We start from the raw sequence: 20,248 nt of genomic DNA on the forward strand, positions 1-20,248 counted from the left end.
GACTGGGGTTCCCGGTGGTCAGGGGGCTCACCTCTGTGTGAGGCATGATTCTGCCCACACTTTGGGACTTCTGCTCCTCCGTGTCCTCGGGAAAGCTCATGAAGGTCACAGGACTGTTCTCTGTGGTTCCATAGGCAACCTAGAGGGTCCAGAAAGGGTGTTTGGAGGGAGGTGGGGGGCTGCGGAGAAAGGGGGTGAGCCGCCCTGAGGGATGGAAGGAATCGGGGGAATGTGGAGGGCAGCTGAGTGCGGTGGGGAAAGAGGCACGGTTGGTCGAGGTCAGAGGTCAGGAGGCAGAGCCGCTAGGACACTGACCTGACTAACTCAACGAACAGGGGCCCCAGATGTGAAACTGAGAGCAGGGGGGGGCACTCTCTTCTAGCCAGGGCGCTCTCAGTCCCTGTTTCCCTGGAGCAGCCACACGCCACAGCCTGTGGCTCCCAGTCTTACCCGTGCCCAGCCTTCTCTCCCCCATCCCCAGGCTGCCTGAGCCCCACTTCCTGACTTCAGGCCACAGCATCCCCTCCCCCTCCCTTCCAAGCCAAAGATCCCATAAGCTTGATGAGAAAGCCAGCCTGCCTGGGTCCAGCTGGGAGCCGCACACTCATAACCCCCACCCCACCCTGCCCCATCCACCAAAACCCGGGACAAGTGCCTGGCCTTGGGGTGAGTGCCCCTAAGCTCTGGAGAGTTTCCTGTGGGTTTTATTTCCATCAAAATAAAAATCCAGCCAAAGCAAGGGTTTTTAAAGCCAGTGGCCCCCTCTGCCCCCCTCCCCCCGCCCCTAGTGGTTGGAACATCCTGAGCAACAGAAAACCAGAAGCCAGTCTTGGAGGAGCCTAAATACCATCAGGGAATGTCCCGGGCAAGTACGATCCTCATTTAGAGGCGACGGGGTGAAAGGGGCTCGGATGAGGGGCAGGCCCCCACACCTGAGTGAGGAGAGGGCTAGCCACTCTGTATCCTATGTCCTTCCCAGTCCGAAAAGACACGAGACCTTTGTCCTCCACACCCCCACCTCCCACTTCCTCTGTGTCAGCTGGCACAGCTCAGGCACAGCTGGGGTCTGGCAACGCCTGGGGTCCAGTTCCTCCACCCCCTCCCAACACAGACAACATTCCCTGCCAGGCAGCCCCGCACCTCACCCTCACCGCACCGAGACCCTGACTGCCCACCCTCCCCTTTCCGCAGGAATCCGGACACACAGAGGCCTGGTCGGCTGGGGCAGGGCTGCCCACAGGACCTGGGCCCTTGTAGCCAGGACCTGGGCCCCCTCACCCGCCCGGCCCTCCTAGTCCTGGGGCCACTGCCCAGGTGTGGCCTCTGCCAAGTACATCTTGGCGCCACTCTGGCCACCACCCTGGAGAGGGGAGTGAGGGGGTGGGATATTTTAAGGAGATGAGAAGGGGTGGGGGTGGGACTGTGCTTGTTCAGTTGCCCTGACTCCCTGCCTGTGGTCTTCAGGTGTGTTTTTGAGTCCTATTGGTCACCGCCCCTCCCTCCCCCATCCTCCGCCCTGACACACACACACACACAAACACACACACACACACACACACACACACACACACACACTGTTCCCGTTAGTCTTCAGCCAAGGAAAAAGGGGAGAGTGGATGCAGGGAAAACTCCAGCTTCAGGCTGGTAGAGAGGAGCCCGAGGCAAGTCCAAGGGCGGGGGCGGGAAGGGGCGCCCCTCTCCCTGGGGCTGCCTGCGAGTCTAGCCAGAAGGGGGAGCCCGACGCCAGGGCGGCTCGCACGCTCAGCGGGCGCCGCACAAGGGCCCCATTAAAGCACCGGCGGGGCTGGCCGACCACGGCGGCGGCGAGACTCGCGTCCGGCCGTCCGGCCCCGCTTCCTCCCTCTCTGGGTCCAGGGCACCCGGCCCAGTGTGTTCGGGAGGGGGCGGGAGCAGGGAGGCTCGAACTTGAGCAAACAAATACGTCCACGGAACGCCTCCATCCCCGCGGTGTCATCACAGGGCTCTAAGCCACCCACCCTCCCACCTCCCCCCCGAAAAAAACAGCCCGGGGAAGGCGCTAGGGGGTCTGGGAAGAAGCAGGATCCCAGAGCAGGGGAGGAGGCGGAGGGCCACAGTCCCTGTCCTGCGAGGTCGCCAGCTGGGGGAGGGGCCGCCCCCACCCCGTGGAGGGCGGGGGCGCATCACCGGGCGGGCGGGCGGGAGTTAAGCCCGGTGGCCTCGATGCTCCACGTAGGAGCTGGCTCCGGCTGTCAGTTGCGGTCAGGGCGACCGTATAAATAGGGCGGGAGACCCGGGCGCCGAGGACTTCCCGCTGCCCGTGCCCAGCCGGCCCGTCGCTGTCGCCGCTGCCCCCAGCCCGGCCCCAGGCGTCCCGGCCATGGCCGGCCCGGTCCTCCTGCTCAGCCTCGGCCTCCTGGCCGGCCTGCTGCCGGCGCTGGCCGCCTGCCCCCAGAACTGCCACTGCCACGGCGACCTGCAGCACGTCATCTGCGACAAGGTGGGCCTGCAGAAGATCCCCAAGGTCTCGGAGAAGACCAAACTGCTCAACCTCCAGCGCAACAGCTTCCCCGTGCTGGCCGCCAACGCGTTCCGGGGCCTGCCCAGCCTGGTGTCGCTGCACCTGCAGCACTGCCAGATCCGCGAGGTGGCGGCCGGCGCCTTCCGCGGCCTCAAGCAGCTCATCTACCTGTACCTGTCCCACAACGACATCCGCGTGCTGCGCGCCGGCGCCTTCGACGACCTGACCGAGCTCACCTACCTCTACCTGGACCACAACAAGGTGACCGAGCTGCCCCGGGGGCTGCTGTCCCCGCTGGTCAACCTCTTCATCCTGCAGCTCAACAACAACAAGATCCGCGAGCTGCGCGCCGGCGCCTTCCAGGGCGCCAAGGACCTGCGCTGGCTCTACCTGTCGGAGAACGCGCTCAGCTCCCTGCAGCCCGGAGCCCTGGACGACGTGGAGAACCTGGCCAAGTTCCACCTGGACAGGAACCAGCTGTCCAGCTACCCCGCGGCGGCCCTGAGCAAGCTGCGCGTGGTGGAGGAGCTGAAGCTGTCCCACAACCCGCTGAAGAGCATTCCCGACGGCGCCTTCCAGTCGTTCGGCCGGTACCTGGAGACCCTCTGGCTGGACAGCGCCAACCTGGACAAGGTGAGCTCCGGGCTGCAGCAGCGCTCGGCCCCGGCTCCTTCTTCGCTGCCGGGGAGGCCCAGGGAGCCAGGGCCACGGCTGGGCACCGTTCCCTCTGCCCTAAAACTGCCTCTGTCCCTCTGGCTGTCTCCAAGGCGAGGAGCTCTGTCTCTCGTCTTGCCACATCCCCATCCTGGCCCAGCAGCCCCTGGCCCTCGTCGCAGCCCCTGCCCTCCTAGCATTTCTACTTATAAACGGAGCCTGGCTGCCCTCGCCCCTCCAATGGCCCCTAGGAAGCGGGTCCAGGGCTCCCGAACCCCCCACTGTGGGCAGCAGCCACCTCTTCCTGTTGGGCCTTCTGCCCCGCCTCTTCTGTTTTTCTGTCTCCAGTAAACCTACCACCCCATAAAGGAAGGTTTGTTTATTGAGGAGACTTCCAGAGGAGCTGGGTGAATCAGGCCCACAAAGAGACCCTGTTCCTGGACGGGGGTGTGCGTGTGCGCTGTGGTGGGATGGGAGGCTGGGGAGTGAGCGGGGAGCAAATGCCCGAGGACGACCTCCTCCACGCACCCCGGGGGCCGTGGCGAATACCCCGCCCCCCCCCCCGTCCACACACGTATTCCACTGCGTTCTCAGGTCCATTTCAACCGAATGGGGACCAGGGACCAGAGGCTCCCCCAGATTGCAGGCACCTCTGTGAAAGGGCAAAGGCAGGAGCCACACACCGTTGTCAACCTCTGGCACAGGTCCCCGGTGTCCCCCTCCGGGAAAGACTAGCTATGCCGCCCTGCCCCCTGCCCACCCCAGTCACCAGACCCATCTCCTGGCCGCAGCCTCATGGAATCCTTCCTCCCTTGTGAGGCTCAGCACCTGGCCAGGTGGGGCTGCCTTGGGTCCGGGTGCTGAGCCTTTTGGGGGGCTGGAAAAATTGCTGTGGTGCAGGGGCTGCGGCCAGGAGTCTGGGCAGGCGCCGGGGAAAGGTGGGGGAGACGGCCACCAGAACCGTCTGGTTACCAGAGAACTTCACACCCCTCCCTGGCCACGAGCATGGAGATAAGGACAGAATCAACCCTGGACGGCAGCCAACCTTTGTTTGCATGAACGGAGCCTGCCCTTCTTCAACCTGGCCCCTCCCCCGCTGAAGTCAGAGTCCCGTGCTGGGGGGGGGGGGGGGGCGGGGGAGGGCAGTGCCAGAGCAGCTTTTCGGTGGGCAGCAGAGCAGGGGCAGCAGGGACTGATCTGGGCCAGGGGGGGCCGGGCAGGATCTGTGACGCCGGGGCCAAGATGTGGGCACCAATAGAACATTTCCTCTGGAACTGTCCAACCTGGCCAGAGGCTCCACCAAGGAGGATCCACAAACAGCTGCTGGCAGGCAGCGAGGGAGCAGTGAGGACAGAGCTGGGGGAAGTCCCAGCACCCGAGGGCTGCGGGGAGCCTGGGCCCACTGCCCATCCCACCAAACACTGACCAGCTTCACCATCTGCCAGCGTGGGCCGCTGGGGCCAGACTCTGGCTGCCTCCCCAGGGGCAGTGTTTGTGCAGGGAGCGTGGTGCCAGGGGCCGAGGAGCTGGGTGTGGTCCTACAGCTACTGTTTACTCCCTAGTGTGACCCTGGGCAAGGGACTTCACTTTCCCCCCTGCCTGCATGTTGGAAATAGCGAGCTATCTCAAAAGGTGGTTGCTTGCACTAAAGCAGGGGTCGGCAAACTCATCAGTCAGCAGAGCCAAATAGCAACAGTACAACGATTGAAATTTCTTTTGAGAGCCGAAAACCGACTTCTGCGCACGGGCCACGAAGTTTCGATCGCACTGTACGTGCGCGCCCGCACGTGGCATTTTGTGGAAGAGCCACGCTCAAGGGGCCAAAGAGCCGCATGTGGCTCGCGAGCCGCAGTTTGCCGACCACTGCTCTAAAGCATCAGAGTCAGCTTGGTCACCTTGAGACACTCATCAAGGTGCTACTGCTTCTGTCCAGGGAAGGACCCTGCCCCTCTGGGGCCGTAGCGCTGGGCGAGGCTGGACACTGGGGCTGGGGTGCTCACTCGTGTCTGCCTCGCTCCACAGATTTCCGACGGTGCCTTCCTGGGGGTGACCACGCTGAAAAACGTCCATCTGGAGAACAACCGCCTGACCCAGCTGCCCTCCAACTTCCCCTTCGACAACCTGGAGTCACTCACTCTCACCAACAACCCCTGGAAGTGTACCTGCCAGCTCCGGGGCCTCCGGAGGTGAGAGCACCCCCCTGCCACCCCCAGAACCCCCCCCCCTCATGTGATGCAGTGGAGGCAGGCTGGCCCTGCGCAAAGACGTCCTGGGCAAATGGCCTAGGTCTCTACCTGATAGCAGAGGCCCTCTGTCTGTGAAATGAAGAGGGCCGCTCCCAGACTCTCCTGGAGCCACCCCCCCAGCATTGCCACATCTCTTCCCCAACCCCGGCATTTCTCTGTCTCCCCAGGTGGCTGGAAGCCAAGACTTCCCGCCCCGATGCCACTTGTGCCTCGCCTGCCAAGTTCAAGGGCCAGCACATCCGTGACACGGACGCCTTCCGCAGCTGCAAGTTCCCCTCTAAGAGGTCCAAGAAAGCCGGCCGCCATTGAACAGGTGGGCACAGGGCAGGCAGGTCGCAGCTGCCCTCTCTGGAGAATCTGGCAAGCCAGGAGGGGATCCCAGGGTACTCCCTCTCCACAGAGGGGCGTGTAGGCCCTCCAGTTTTGCAGGGAGAGGAGGGGAACTGGGGCTCCCTCCTAAAGGGACCCCGCCCACAGCTCTCACCATTCTCTCCAAGCGTCCTCTGGGTTCCTGGAGTCCTGACCCAATCCTTGCCTCACTGCAGGTCCTGATCCAGCCAGTCCCGGCGACTGGTCTCTGCCTTCTGCTGGAGAAACTACTGACCTCCCACCTCTGACCCCGCCTTCTTCCACAGCCTCTGCTGATGCACAGAGCTGTCCACACCTAGACGCGTCCTGGCAGGGGGCTCAGCACTCCAGTGTGAACCCAGCTCCACCATCTCTGCCTGACAGCGAGGGCTCCATCACACCCGGCCCCGCCACGGCTCCTCTCAGAGAAGCCGTTGCCGAGACCCTCAAGACCTTCAGAACCAGAACTGGGTGGTCATCAGGATGGCCACCCTTCCGGAACCCTCCTTCCGCCGTCGGCTCCCCTTTCCCTTCCATTTGGAAACAAACATCAGATCCTTGCCCCGCCCCTTGTGTCCAGAAAGGGTCTTAAGCCCTTATGCCAACTCCACCAGCCCCTGCCTGCCAGGACGCTCTAGCAGGATACCGGTGCTTTGCCAAATACCCCTGCTGCGTCTCCTCCCCAGGTTCCTATGAGTATAAATGTACGTATGTATGATAGTCACTCCCCGCTGTTCCCTGTCTCCATGACGCGCCAGCTGATGATGGGGTCAGACTGCGTTTTCTCACATCTGTTTTCCGGAAGAGGGGTGGGCTGAGAGGGTCTACGTTGGAGACCTGGCCTGGCTCATCCCCACTCCCCAACATCTGTTCTCACCCCAGGCTGCCCTGCCTCCCTCCCACAGCCCCAACCCCAGCCCCAGCCTCCACTCACCACCAGCTCCTTCGCGTTCAGCTTGTTGATGATGGCTCGGACCACCTCGGGGGGTGCAGGGGACCCAGCGATCACACCTGAATCAGAGAGAGGGCTGACACGGCTCGCTGCTTCTCCAGGCCCCGGGGACCCCCTTCACCTGCAGCTCTTTCTAGGGAAGAACATTCACGTCTCCTCCCCGACCCTGGACCTGTTCCTACACTTGGCATCTGGCCTTGGGCTGGTGTCCAGGGTGGCTGGGACCTTGCCTCCCTTCCACCCACATTTCTACAGTGACCTCTTCGCCCCCTAAGTAAAGGACTGGGTGCCCATCTAGCTCACCCAGGACAATGCTGGCCTGACCACCCTTGGCCCCATCCCACCTCCACGCATGGTTGAGATGTCGTAACTGGAGAAGTTTGGCTGGTTCAGAATGTCCACGAACATTGTGGGGGTGCCATACAGGAAGGAGCCTCTGTATAAGGGGGGGAGGTGGCATCTCAAAATTAGGCTTGGAAGTAGAAGGGAACCCCCTCTTTTCACCCACCCACCTTGAACCTATAGTAAGGGCCAAGGCTGCCACTGAGGGAAACAGGCAGGAGTTCGTTGGAGGCAGGAGCTGATGCTCTCCTGGGGTGCCCCACTCCCCTGTCTCCCTTTCTCCTGGCTGGAGGGAGGAGACATCCTGGAGAGGGATCGGGGTCCAGGAGTGAGGGATAGGAGGGTCTCATGAGCCAGCAGGTAGCGGCCCACTGATGCCCACCTCTCTTTGCTGACGGACTCCAGCGCCATCTTGCCATCAAAAACCGGAGAGGACAGGATGAGGGTGACACCGTGCATCATGCTCACCATTGTGCCCCCCACAGAACCCAGGCAGTGGTACAGGGGGGTGGGCAGGACCACCCTCGACTCCTCTGGTGTCTGGAGATGGAGGCAGGAGGCTAGGTCTATCCTGGAGCCCAAAGCCCCAGAAGCTAGTTCCTCTAGCCAGCAGGGGGAGCCCAGCAACCCCCCTCCCCCCCCATGCAGGTTGCCAGCAAGCCTTTGCCAGCACCCCCTCACCTTCAGGTGCAATTTCAAGCGCTCCCCTATGATGTTGGCATTGTTGACAATGTTGTAGTGGGAAAGGGTGGCCCCCTTGGGGCTTCCTGTCGTTCCCTGATAAGACAAACAGGTGACACTTGGCCTCCTTCTCCCCATCTCCCTCAGGCCCTGGGCCGCGCGCCGCCTGGAAGAGCTCTGGACTGGGAGTCGGGAGCCTGGGACTGCGGCCCCAGATCCATTCATTCACTCAATACGTGTTCACAAAGGGTTACCACGCGCCTGCGTGGTGCCCAGTGTTGGGATCCAGAAACACGGAAGATAAGATTTCTGTCTGCCAAGCCACTCACTTGGCTGAGAGAAGTCTGTGGCCCCGCAGCAGATTCCGCGTCTGGGCCTCACTTTGCCCATCGGCTACATGAGGGGGCCGCTCTCCCTGTGCGTCTGCCCCTGGGCTGGGGACAAGAGGGCCAGGGGCGGGGGACGTGTGACAAGGGCACCAGTGGCTGATGTCTTCTAGGGCAGAGAGGACAGCTGGGGCGAGCCCCAGGAGAAGAGTGGCTGCACTCCTGACCTCCTGCGCGTGCCCTCCTTCTCGGGGAAGGGTCACGGGGGCAGGCAGGGGTTAGCACGCCAGCCTGGGCTCCGGTGCGGACGACCTCTGCCTTACCGAGGTGAACTGGATGTTGACGGGGTCGTGGCAGGACAGGAACAGCTGGGCGTGCCGGAGCTCGGCCATATGCTGCTCTTTGCTTCCCGCGGCCACCACGTCGTCCAGGAGCAGAGTCCCTGGCATAGGGGTGTCCACGGAGATGACAGTGGTCAGGTCTGGGAGCCTGGGGGTAGGGAGGATGGAGAGAGTCAGGGGCTGAGGACGGGCCCACAGAGACACCCGCCTCCTCCCTGGGGGTGGGGAGGGAATGAGGGGGCTGGGACGCCACATGGCACACTCTTCCTAACCCGGGACATCCCACCTCTGACTCCTCAAGAACCCTGGGTGGGCCTTCTCCAGTTCCGGACAGATGTGCTTCAGGATGTTGTAGTATTGCTGGGTCTTGAATTGCTTGGGGAACGCCAGGGCTTTGCAGCCCACCTGTGGGAGGGAGCCCCCCCTCCCCAGTCAGCAGAAAGCCCCACGCTGCTCTCTCACACACACGCACCACAACCCTTACACACATGTACCACCTCTAACACGACACACACCAACTCACTCACACACTACTGCCAGGACACATGCATGTACCACCACACACACACACCCCCGCCCCCGCCCAACTCATACACCAGCTTCGTATCTGCCCAACTACCTCCTCCTCCCACCCACTCACAGCCTAGGGAAGGACAGACTCCAGGCACCCCCACCTGTGCATGCCTTCCCCACCTCATCAACCGGAAGCCCCCTGGTCCAGGCACCCACCCAGCCCCAGCCCCAGGAACGGATCCTACCTTCTTGAGGGCATACTCCAGTTCCATAGCCTGGTAGGCGGGGTTCACAGATACCTGGTGGAGACAGCAAGGGGATGTCGGTGTCCTGGGAAGACCCTGTCCCTCTCCTTGCCCCTCCACGCTCAGCAGCCACAGAAACACGGTGTAGACAGAGGTAGCACCCTACCCCCCTGGCTCTCCTTGGTGGCTTCAGGAGAAAGCTACCCAAATAGCCATGCAGGCGCTGGTTTGGTTCTGAGGCCAAGGGGCCAGCAGGCTACCCACGAATGATGTTCCGCTGCATACCCAGCTGGGTCAGGTCAGCCCCTCCTCACCAGAACTATGCCCGCCTGGGCTGTGGCCAGCTGCAAGAGCACCCATGCGTAGGAGTTGGGTCCCCACATGCCCAGCCGGTCACCCTTGCGAAGGCCGATACTCAGGAGCCCAGCAGCAGCTTTGTCCACCTGGTGTCAACAGACGGGGCACAAGGGGTAAGGTGTGGGCAAGCAGGAAGGGGCCACGGCTCCCACCTCAGCCCTCGGCCCAGCGGATCACAGCAGAGTCCCCTAGGAACAAGGGACAGGCCTCAGTGGATCTGGAGTGGGGCATGGAATACACGGAATTAGCAACTGCCCCAGCGCGACTGATGCAGGAGGCATCCAGGCCACCTCTGCCTCAGTCCTGTCCCATCTCCTAACGCCCCTTGGTGTTCTCAGGCAGCCCCAACACTCTACCCCCCAACCCCCGTCAGGTGCTGCTCTTGTGACTCCACCCAGCCAGAGAAGCCTGGGGGTAGCACCTGCCCACCTTCAGGGTTCAAGGTCAGGACCCACCTCTTCCTTGAGCTGAGCAAAGGTCAACCTGATGTTCTCATGGACGACGATCAACGCCTCTCGGTCCGGGAACTTCTGTGCTGCGGCATCCAGGCAGCGGCCCACGGTCTTGTTGATCAGGCGGAATTTGGTGTAACCCTGGACATAGCTAAGGCCTCCGATAGGCAGCGTGGCAGTGCGGTCCTCTCCGGAACTGCAGGGAGAGGCGCCATGGGCTCCAATGCGCCAGGCCAGGCCTCCCTGGCACCCCGGGCCTGGCACCCCCAGCTGGGAGGCAGGCTGCTTACAATGTGTTAGGGACCCCTGCAGAAACTGGGGCCCTGGCCATGGAACTTAGGGGCCGCTTCAGCCTGGGGGGATCCAAACCAGAATCTGACTTCCTGTCCTTCATCAGTTTCCACTCCCCAGTTTCCAGTCAGAGCCAGGGGCCTGGAGCCTTGGTGCAAAAACACTGGAAAAGGAAACTGAGGCAAATCACGCTCCTTTGACTAAGCAGAGAGGTTGCCTCAGGGCTAAGAACAATGGCCTTATCCTAGACACCCTCGGGGTGAGAAAGCCCCTGGGCATTCCTCAAAACCCATCGAACAGTCCAACTCAAGGACTAAACCTTGATGTAAACTATGGACTATGGTCATAATAACGTATCAATGTCAGGGGCACTAATTGTACAAATGTACTTACTACACTAATGCAAGATGTTAATAACAGGGAAACTGTGTCTGCGTGGGGTAGGTATATGGAACTCTAGTTCGACCTGCTCGGTTATTCTGTAACTCTAAAACTGTACTTAAAAAACTAAGTCTAGCCTGACCTGTGTGGCTCAGTGGTTGAGCACAGACCCATGAACTATGAGGTCACTGGTTCGGTTCCTGGTCAGGGCACATATCTAGGTTTCGGGTTTGATCCCCAATAGGGGGAGTGCAGGAGGCAGCCAATTGATGCTGTTTCTCTCTCACCGATGTTTCTATCTCTCTATCCCTCCCCTTCCTCTCTCTCTAAAATCAATTAATAAAACATATACAAAAATTAAGTCTATTATTAAAAAAACGAAACCAAAAAGGCCTCCAGAAGTCCAGGTATCACATGCTTAGGCCAGTGGGTGCTCATTTGCCCATCCCGGTGACAGCTGCTGGGCTCCCACCCAGGCCTGGGGAGGAGTGTAACAGGTTTCAGACCCTGCTCCTGGCAGACAGGGCATGCTCCAGGCTCCAGCCTTCCAGGCCACCCCTGGGTGAGGTGGGCCCTGATGATTGTGTTCTGCAGCTGCTAAAAATACCAAGGCTATCTTTTGTTGATTGATCGGCTATGGCTTGTGGGAGAATTTCTGGGAAGAACAAGGTATGCAGGGCAGGAGGGAGCAAAACTAGGTCACCTTGTACACGAGAGAGGAAGCCACCACCATCTCACAGAAGGGTGGGTGGAGATGCCGACTGATGGGGAGGCGGCCCTGACGTGGCTCCTGAGTTAGAGCTGGAGAGGGGAGCATGAACCACACAGTGGGGGGCTGCTGAAGCTCTGTAGGGAGCGAGCAAGCCCTAGGCTGGAGTTGGAGGCCAGAGGTCTCATCCCAGGTGTGCTGCTGGCTGGGCCAGTGACTGTCGCACACACCTTTGGTGTCCCATGTCACACCTCCTCAGTGCATCTCTGGTTTCAGCTGCTGGGGCAGTTCCTTGGGGGTCTGTCTGCTCAGGGACTTCCTCAAGTCTTCCTTTCTGCCGCTGGACAGTTCTGGGAGGCAGCTGTACCCTCTCCGAGGTCCTGGTTCCCTGGGGCAGTGGTCGGCAAACTCATCAGTCAACAGAGCCAAATAGCAACAGGACAACGATTGAAATTTCTTTTGAGAGCCCAATTTTTTAAACTTAAACTTCTTCTAACGCCACTTCTTCAAAATAGACTCGCCCAGGCGTGGTATTTGGTGGAAGAGCCACACTCAAGGGGCCAAAGAGCCGCATGTGGCTTGCGAGCCGCAGTTTGCTGACCACAGCCCTGGGGTGACGAATTCAATAATACGGCTGAGCTGAAACCGGTTTGGCTCAGTGGATAGAGCGCCGGCCTGTGGACTGAAGGGTCCCAGGTTCAATTCCGGTCAAGGGCATGTACCTTGGTTGTGGGCACTTCCCCAGTAGGGGGTGTGCAGGAGGCAGCTGATCGATGTTTCTAACTTTCTATCCCTCTCCCTTCCTCTCTGTAAAAAATCAATAAAATATATTTTAAAAAAATATAACACAGCCGATATTAGCTTCTCCTCCTCTCTCCTTTTCCCACTTCCTCACTCCCATTCCTAGGATCACAAACAAGTCCTTGTTCTCAGGGGAATCCAAATTAAGGTACAGGACTTATCCTCTCTAGGCCTCAGCTTTCCCACCCATAACGTTTGGGGACTGAATCAGTGGTTATCCTCAAGGGAATGTTATCTGAATGAGCCGGACAATCTTCTCAAAGGGTTGTGGTGAGCCACCTAAGCTAAGAAAATAGCCAAGAACTGCAGGGTCTAAGGTCTTGTGATTCCAGAGGTTGACAAGCTTAAAGAACTGCTGATGTGGTTCCCAGTGGTCACCATGACACCCCTCAAGACAGTGTACCCCAAGCCCCTACCTCACAGGCATACTGTAGAGAGTGAGGAATAGAGTGAAGAAATAAAATGGAGTCACTACCGTCAAGCTGCTAAATGACGAAAATCAAGAAGGTTGAGGCATGAGGAAATTATTCTTGCTTTAGCCCAGGGACTTAAAAGTTTTATATAGCTATCCTATTGATAATCCTCTGGTCACCCCCTGAAGGACGAAGGAAAGAATGTTTGGGTGTCCACTGGCTATCCTGGAACAATCCAGAGGCTAAGAAGGCAAGGCTGGTTCTTCTCAAGAGTGTAATCCTATCTAATAAAAGAGTAATATGCAGACTGATCATCACTGCAACACACAATACAGCTGCCCCCATGTGGTCAAAGATCCTGCCCCCATGTGGACACAAGATGGCCACCACAAGATGGCCAGCAGGAGAGGGCAGTTGGGAGGCACCCAGCCTGCAAGGGAGGGCAGTTGAGAGGGACCAAGCCTGCAAGGGAGGGCAGTTGGAGGTGATCAACCCTGCAGGAGAGGGCAGTTAGGGGTGACCAGGCCGGCAGAGGAGGGAAGTTGGGGGCAAACAGGCTGGCAGCAGAGTGGTTAGGGGGTGACCAGGATGGCAGGCAGAAATGGTTAGGGGCAATCAGGAAGGCAGGCAGGCAAGCAGTTGGGAGCCAGCAGTCCTGGATTATGAGAGGGATGTCCGACTGCCCATTTAGGGATCCGACTGCCCACCGGGATCGGGGCTAAACGGGCAGTCGGACATCCCTCGAGGGGTCCCATATTGGAGAGGGTACAAGGCTGGGCTGAGGAACAACCCCCCTTCGTGCACGAATTTTGTGCACTGGGCCTCTAGTTTTACTATAAGAACGCTTAGCTTTTCATTCTTAGGAACACTCTGGGTATTGCCTAGTTGTGTTTCTGGTGTGCGAATCCTAAGAGCCGGGAATAAAACTTTTTTTTAAAAATTTCTAGCCAAAGCCTCCTGCTTCGTTTATGCGAGGTCAATAAGGGCACCCATGTTTGCCCTTATTGGGAAACAGATCTGCTCTTTCCTTTGGGTTTGCCAACGCCATCGTTGCAAGAGCAAGCATGTGGAGAGAACCCGCGCAAGCAGAAAGCCAACACAGGGGAAAGCAGGGAGAGAAGGAGACGGAGAGGCGGAGGGAGACAGAGACAGAAACAGGAAGACAGTGGCCAACTTCATCTTAAGATTATTGGATCCCGAGGCCCAGTCATGTAAGTCTACCTCTGGACTTTTCACTGTCAAAAGCCAATAAACTCCCTCTTCAAGCAATTTTTTAATGTGGTTTTTTTTTTTAACTGATTTTTAGAGAGAGAAAAAGGGAGAGGGAGAGAAACATTGATGTGAGAGCAAAGCATCAATCAGCTGCCTCCTACAAGGCCCCTCCAGGGATTGAGCCCGCTACCCGGGCATGTGTCCTGACTAGGAATCAAACCCGCAAGCTGTTGGTGCACAGGACGATGCCCAACCAACTAAGCCACACCAGCCAGGGCCCCTCTTTAAATTTAACCCAGTTGGCGGGGAGGAGGGAATAGCCAAACTCCATTTGTGACAACGCGGATGAAAACTGAAACTCATTATACTAAGCCAGTGGTCGGCAAACTCATTAGTCAACAGAGCCAAATATCAACAGTACAACGATTGAAATTTCTTTGGAGAGCCAAATTTTTTAAACTTAAACTTCTTCTAACGCCACTTCTTCAAATTAGACTCGCCCAGGCCGTGGTATTTGGTGGAAGAGCCACACTCAAGGGGCCAAAGAGCCACATGTGGCTCGCGAGCCGCAGTTTGCCGTCCACGGTACTAAGCAAATAAGCCAGACATAGAAAGACAAATATTGCATGATCTCACTTATATGTGGAATCTAAAATATTAATTAATTAATTAATTAATGTCAGTCTTAGTTGGGTGTCTGTTGCTTACAACTGGTGAATCCTAACTATACCTAAATTTTCCATGGTCAGTGGATAACTGGGGCCCTTGAAGGCCTAGCAGGCCACCTCGCCCAGCCCAGCCTCTAGGCTAGGAGGCAGCAAAGTGCAAATCTCTTCCAGTTTAATGGTCTGATTGTCAACAAAGCACTGAAGGTGGTGGTGGGAGGGGGGGAGGTGTGTGTTTCTGCTTCACAACAGGCATCCTCCTAGTCTCACAATGAACCAGAGTTTTATTTGGTTTGGAACTTGGTTTTCTCCTCTTTCACCATCGTTTTCAGATTGGCCAGTGGCCTCTTGGAAAATCTAGTTATCGAATCAACAGTATGATTTTCATCCCTCCCCCCCCCGCCAAAAACAAAACAAAAACCCAGTTCAATTGTCACACATGCTATCTCCATTATCTTTACAGCAGCTCTGACAGAGACCCCCAACAGCCCCTTCTTCCTTGGTAATACACCCTCAGACGTTTCTCTGGCCATGTGGAATAGAGAGTACTCTTTCAAGCTCCCCCAGAAGGTGATCTGACTCGAAGGTGAAATTCTGGCCAATGGTGTTTAAAGAGAGGGAGTGGGTGCAACTTCTGAGAAGAATCCTCAAAGGGAAGACCACCTTCTCTTCTTCTTTCTAGCCAGCCACATGCAGCTTGTGACAGGGAAGCGTGGCAGCGAGTCCTCTCCAGGTTGGCTCAGTGGATAGAGTGTTGGCCCGTGGACTGAAGGGCCCCAGGTTTGATTCCAGTCAAGGGCATGGATCTCCTACCTTGACTGCAGGCTCAATCCCTGGCCCCAGTCGGAGTATGTGTGTGTGCGAGAAGCAACCAATCAATGTGTCTCTCTCATATGGATGTTTCTTGCTCTCTCTCTCTCTCTCTCTCTCTCTCTCTCTAATTCTCTCTCTCTCCCCCCTCTTCCGCCTCCATTCCACTCTCTCTAAAATCAATGGAAAAAAAATATCCTGGAGTGAGGATTAACAAATAAATAAAAAGAAAGGCAGCTATCTGGACTACCTGCTGAGCTGGGACACCGCAGAGCAGCAAGACAGAGGGGGCTGGAGCCTGCGGCAGGATGCACCAGGCCAGCGACAGACTGGCTGTCTCCCAGAGACAGTAACTCCCACCTCCTTTAAGCCACAGGGAGAGTGGTTTCTCTGCTACACGTTGTGGATGAAAAAAGGGGTTCTATGGAAAGTAAGGCGATCTTATCCTAAATTCTGGTGGGTGGTCACATCCCAGGCCTATCACTTCTTTGGTGAAGGTTTATCTTGGCCTTAAGTAAGCCCTGTCCATTGTTTCTGTGCATCTAGGTTCACACACCTTTGAAATAAGCATAACCACCTTCAAGCAAGCGCACAATCTTACTAATTCCAACCCCTGCCTTGCTTTTCCCCACCTCCACGTAACCCTCCCTAGCGTCCCTCCTTAGTTTCAAATGCATAAAGGAATCTGCAAACTGTTTTTCTCTGAAGCATTCAGTCTGTCTGTTGAGATCTTGCTTCCAGGTGTATTCTCTTTTTTGGCTCAAATACATTTTTATAAAAATTCTCTACAGGTTTGAACATCCTTATGTCGAATATACTAAGCAAATCCTAAGGAAACCAAGGTAGGAATGAACTCTTTATTCCGTAGATAAGAAAACGGAAGGTCAAAGAGGCCAAGGGGCCGACCCAGCTGGTAAGCAGCTGAGCCCAATGTGGAGAACCCAGGAGGACTGGCCCCGCTCCGCCTGGACCAGGGAGAAAGGGGTGCGCTGGGTACCTCTGTTCTCTAGGGTTTGGATTTACCTCCTATCTGATCACTAGAGACTGTCTAATCTCAATTTTATTTTTTCCACAAGAAACTGGGACTGGGGTAGGGCAGGGCTGAGGTGGAAACAGGTGCCTCCTTCAAAGGACTTAAGAGTTCTAGAAACTCGTATCAATGCCATTTGCTCATGAACTTCAGAACCGCCCATCATGTCAAAAGTCCAGGCACAAACAGAACCGATTCTACTTCCCTCCTTCCTCCAACACACCCCAGAGGCTTTGGGCAAAAAGGGGGCCACTTCTTTTTCTATTCTTAAACAAAGTGGCAGAGACTCCATTTAACCCGAAAAAGACAATAAAGAGATTTGGTTTCAGGAAAGGTCATTTGCTTGGTTAAACGTGTTGCAGTTGAAGGACGGCCAGCAGTCCCAGTTGTACCCAACTCAAAGAACGAAAGTAAATACATATCTAGGGAGGCCTTGGCTACTGGGAAGGTGATTGTGAAACCCAAGGTCCCAGCTGAAGTGTGTAAGTCGGCCAGGTGGAGGCTGTGAGGGAGCTGGAGACAAAGCACAGCCCCTCACGGCACCCCGCCCTCCCCCCTCCCCCGCAGAGCTGGCCCAGGAGAACTCAGGCCCACATCTGCTGCCAGATCTGATTTCATAAGAAAATTCAGGAAACGGGTTTTTTACTTTTTAAAGAACTCTCTTGACTTCTCAGTGTTTGGCCACTGGTGTGTTCATTGTTTTATCCCCAGTCCCTGGAATGTAAGAGGTGCTTAACTGAACGGCCAAAAAAACGAGTTGATAGTAATGCATATAACAACCCAATTAAAAAATGAGTAAAAGCCCTAGCTGGTTTGGCTCAGTGGATAGAGCGTTGACCTGAGGACTGAAGGGTCCCGGGTTCTATTCTGGTCAAGGGCACATGCCCAGGGTTGCAGGCTTGATCCCCAGTGTGGGGTGTGCAGGAGGCATCCAATCAATGATTCTCTCTCATCATTGATGTTTCTATATCTCTCTCTGAAATCAATAAAAATATTTTTAATATATTTTTATTGATTTTTTTTTACAGAGAGGAAGGGAGAGGGATAGAGAGTTAGAAACATTGATGAGAGAGAAACATCGATCAGCTGCCTCCTGCACATCCCCCACTGGGGATGTGCCCGCAACCAAGGCACATGCCCTTGACCGGAATTGAACCTGTGACCCTTCAGTCCGCAGGCCGATGCTCCATTCACTGAGCCAAACCGGTTAGGGCTCAATAAAAATATTTTAAAGATAAATAAATAAATAATGAGCAAAGGACTCGAATAGACATTTTTACAAAAGAGAGATACGAATGGTCACTGTGTGCAGGAAATGCAAACTGAAACCACAATGAGATGCTACTGCCCACCACTTGGAAGGCTGTGATGAAAAAACACACAAAACAACCAGTGTTGGCCAGCACGTGGAGACACTGGAACGCTCGAGCACTGTTGGAGGGAATGTAAAACGGGGCAGTTACAGTGGCAAACGGTTTGGCGACGGTTCTCCAAAAAGTTAAACATAGATTTACCGTAGGACCCAGCAATCCCACTCCTCGGTATATACTCAAAAGAATTGAAAACAGGGGTACAAAGACTTGCACACAAAGTTCATGGCAGTACTGCTCACCATCAACAAAACAACAACCCAAATGTCAGCCATGGATGACGGGCAAACAAAAGGTGGGATACCCATGTAATGAAATATTATCTGGCCATAAAAAGGAATGGCATACTGATACATTCCAAAGCATCGATGAACACGACACCATCAATAAAAACGAAGACACTCTTTGTATATTTAATGATATGGAAAATGTCTCACGTGTTTTAGGTGAAAAAGCACATTTTTTAATAATGTAAACTGGCCGAAACCGGTCTGGCTCAGTGGATAGAGCGTCGGCCTGCGGACTGAAGGGTCCCAGGTTCGATTCTGGTCAAGGGCATGTGCCTTGGTTGCGGGCACATCCCCAGTGGGGAGTGTGCAGGAGGCAGCTGATCGATGTTTCTCTCTCATTGATGTTTCTAACTCTCTATCCCTCTCCCTTCCTCTCTGTAAAAAATCAATAAAATATATATTTGTTAAAAAATAATGTAAACTGGCCCTAACCAGTTTGGCTCAGTGGATAGAGCATCGGCCTACGGACTCAAAGGTCCCGGGTTCGATTCTGGTCAAGGGCATGTACCTTGGTTGTGGGCACATCCCCAGTGGGGGGTGTGCAAGAGGCAGCTGATCGATGTTTCTCTCTCATAAATGTTTCTAACTCTCTATCCCTCTCCCTTCCTCTCTGTAAAAAATCAATAAAATATATATTTTTTAAAAAATAATGTAAACTGGCCCTAACCAGTTTGGCTCAGTGGATAGATCATCGGCCTACGGACTCAAGGGTCCCAGGTTCGATTCCGGTCAAGGGCATGTACCTTGGTTGTGGGCACATCCCCAGTAGGGGGTGTGCAGGAGGCAGCTGATTGATGTTTCCCTCTCATCAATGTTTCTAACTCTCTATCCCTTTTCCTAAAAATAAAATAAAATAAAATAAAATCAATAAAATATATTAAAGAGCATTTTAAAAAATAATGTAAGCTGACATTTCATGGTGTAACCTCATACCAGCTCTCCTCCAAAAACTCCACACTCATGACCTCCTGTGACCTTTATAACCACTCCCTGACCAAGCAACGTGCTCACTTCACGGGAGAGAAAATGAGGCTCAAAGAAAGTCAGGAAGACAGGCAAGCTGAGGTTCAAACCCAGGACTGCCTCGTTCCTAAAGCCTTGATACAATACGAAATGAATCTTTGTAGAGCCTGCTGGCTTAACACGGGCTTCCGTACATGTCTCACATGATCCCCACGTCAGTTTTGGACCATCTATTAAAAGGCTTATTTCTTCCTGTGGATGAAGATGCAAGAGGTTCATTTTCTTAAGGTTCTAACTCTGGTGGGGGGGTTTGTGTACTGCTCTTTATTTTACTTTTTAAAATATTTTTTTATTGAGTTCAGAGAGGAAGGGAGAGGGAGAGAGAGATAGAAACATCAGTGATGAGAGAGAATCATCGATTGGCTGCCTCTAGCACCCCCCACCCCCACACACACACACACACTGGGGATGGAGCCCGCATCCTGGACATATGCCCTGACCGGGAATCGAACCGCGGCCTTCCGGTTTATTGGTCAGTGCTCAACCACTGGGCCATGTTGGCCGAGCTGTGTACTGCTCTTTATACTGCAGCCCACCCACAGCCTCCCCTGGGGGCCCTGCAGTGGCCGGAGCAGCACACCTGAGGCGGATGGGGCCCTCCAAGTGCCACAGGCCTGGCCCCTCCAACCGCCACCTCTCCGTGCTCAAGCACAGCTAGCCCTGTTTATTGTTCTCTTGAGTATCTGACTCCTCTTCTTCGCTGCCTCTGTTCCTATGGTCCTGTCCTCATGGTCCCTGCACACCGCTCCTGGAACAAACTGTAATGGCCTTGCATCCTAACGGCACAGCCCCCTGGTGGCCCAAACCTGGAAAGCCTGGTGCCCCAGTGTCAGCCTAGCCTGGCCTTCAAGCAGGAGCTGGGCACAAAAATATAGGCTGGCTGGTTCAGGGAACTCCGGCGGAACAGCTGTGACACTCTGTCACTTTCCAAGGCTGACAGCCAAGTCCAGGCTAGAGGCCTCTCTGGGCACCAAGGCTCATACCGTCATAAAGGGTCAGGCAGAGGCCACAGGCAGAGCTGGGCTCTGATTAGTCCTGGGAGGCGGGGATGGTCAGGTCACCTGAGCAAACAGATCTGCAGAATGGACTTGGGGGCGAAGCTGTTTGTTTGGTCTCCCGTCAGATTACTGTTGGGTGGAGGTGCTTGGGACCTGGGCCAGAGGCTTGGAGGTAGATTCTGCCCCTGCTGGAGGCTGGAATTAGCCCAGGTCCCGAGCGAGCGAGGCCTCTTAATCCTTTCAGAAGCCACCAGGGAGGGCGGGTGAGTAGATGTGAGGGGCCCATCAAACTGCAGAA

At 55.9% G+C, this 20,248-nt stretch overlaps 2 protein-coding genes across 2 annotated transcripts in view; one reads left to right on the forward strand and one right to left on the reverse strand.

Annotated features, from left to right (window-relative positions):
* ACSF2 (acyl-CoA synthetase family member 2) overlaps positions 1-20,248 on the reverse strand; it is a 29,838-nt gene that overhangs the window by 3,445 nt on the left and 6,145 nt on the right. The window contains exons 2-11 of the mRNA XM_008153695.3: positions 9,961-10,153; positions 9,463-9,591; positions 9,149-9,202; positions 8,677-8,795; positions 8,373-8,538; positions 7,724-7,819; positions 7,425-7,582; positions 7,045-7,136; positions 6,683-6,759; positions 32-139 (exon numbers count right to left, since the gene is read on the reverse strand). Of these exons, the coding sequence (XP_008151917.2) occupies positions 32-139; positions 6,683-6,759; positions 7,045-7,136; positions 7,425-7,582; positions 7,724-7,819; positions 8,373-8,538; positions 8,677-8,795; positions 9,149-9,202; positions 9,463-9,591; positions 9,961-10,153 (1,192 nt within the window). The remainder of the gene's footprint in view (positions 1-31; positions 140-6,682; positions 6,760-7,044; positions 7,137-7,424; positions 7,583-7,723; positions 7,820-8,372; positions 8,539-8,676; positions 8,796-9,148; positions 9,203-9,462; positions 9,592-9,960; positions 10,154-20,248) is intronic.
* Positions 2,360-6,255, forward strand: CHAD (chondroadherin). The gene is made up of 4 exons (XM_008153693.3): positions 2,360-3,133; positions 5,177-5,340; positions 5,568-5,713; positions 5,946-6,255. The coding sequence occupies exons 1-3, from the start codon at positions 2,360-2,362 to the stop codon at positions 5,707-5,709; spliced, it is 1,080 nt and encodes a 359-aa protein (XP_008151915.1). The 3' UTR covers positions 5,710-5,713; positions 5,946-6,255.

The sequence above is a fragment of the Eptesicus fuscus genome, chromosome 20, assembly GCF_027574615.1.
Source record: "Eptesicus fuscus isolate TK198812 chromosome 20, DD_ASM_mEF_20220401, whole genome shotgun sequence".
Lineage (NCBI taxonomy): Eukaryota > Metazoa > Chordata > Mammalia > Chiroptera > Vespertilionidae > Eptesicus > Eptesicus fuscus.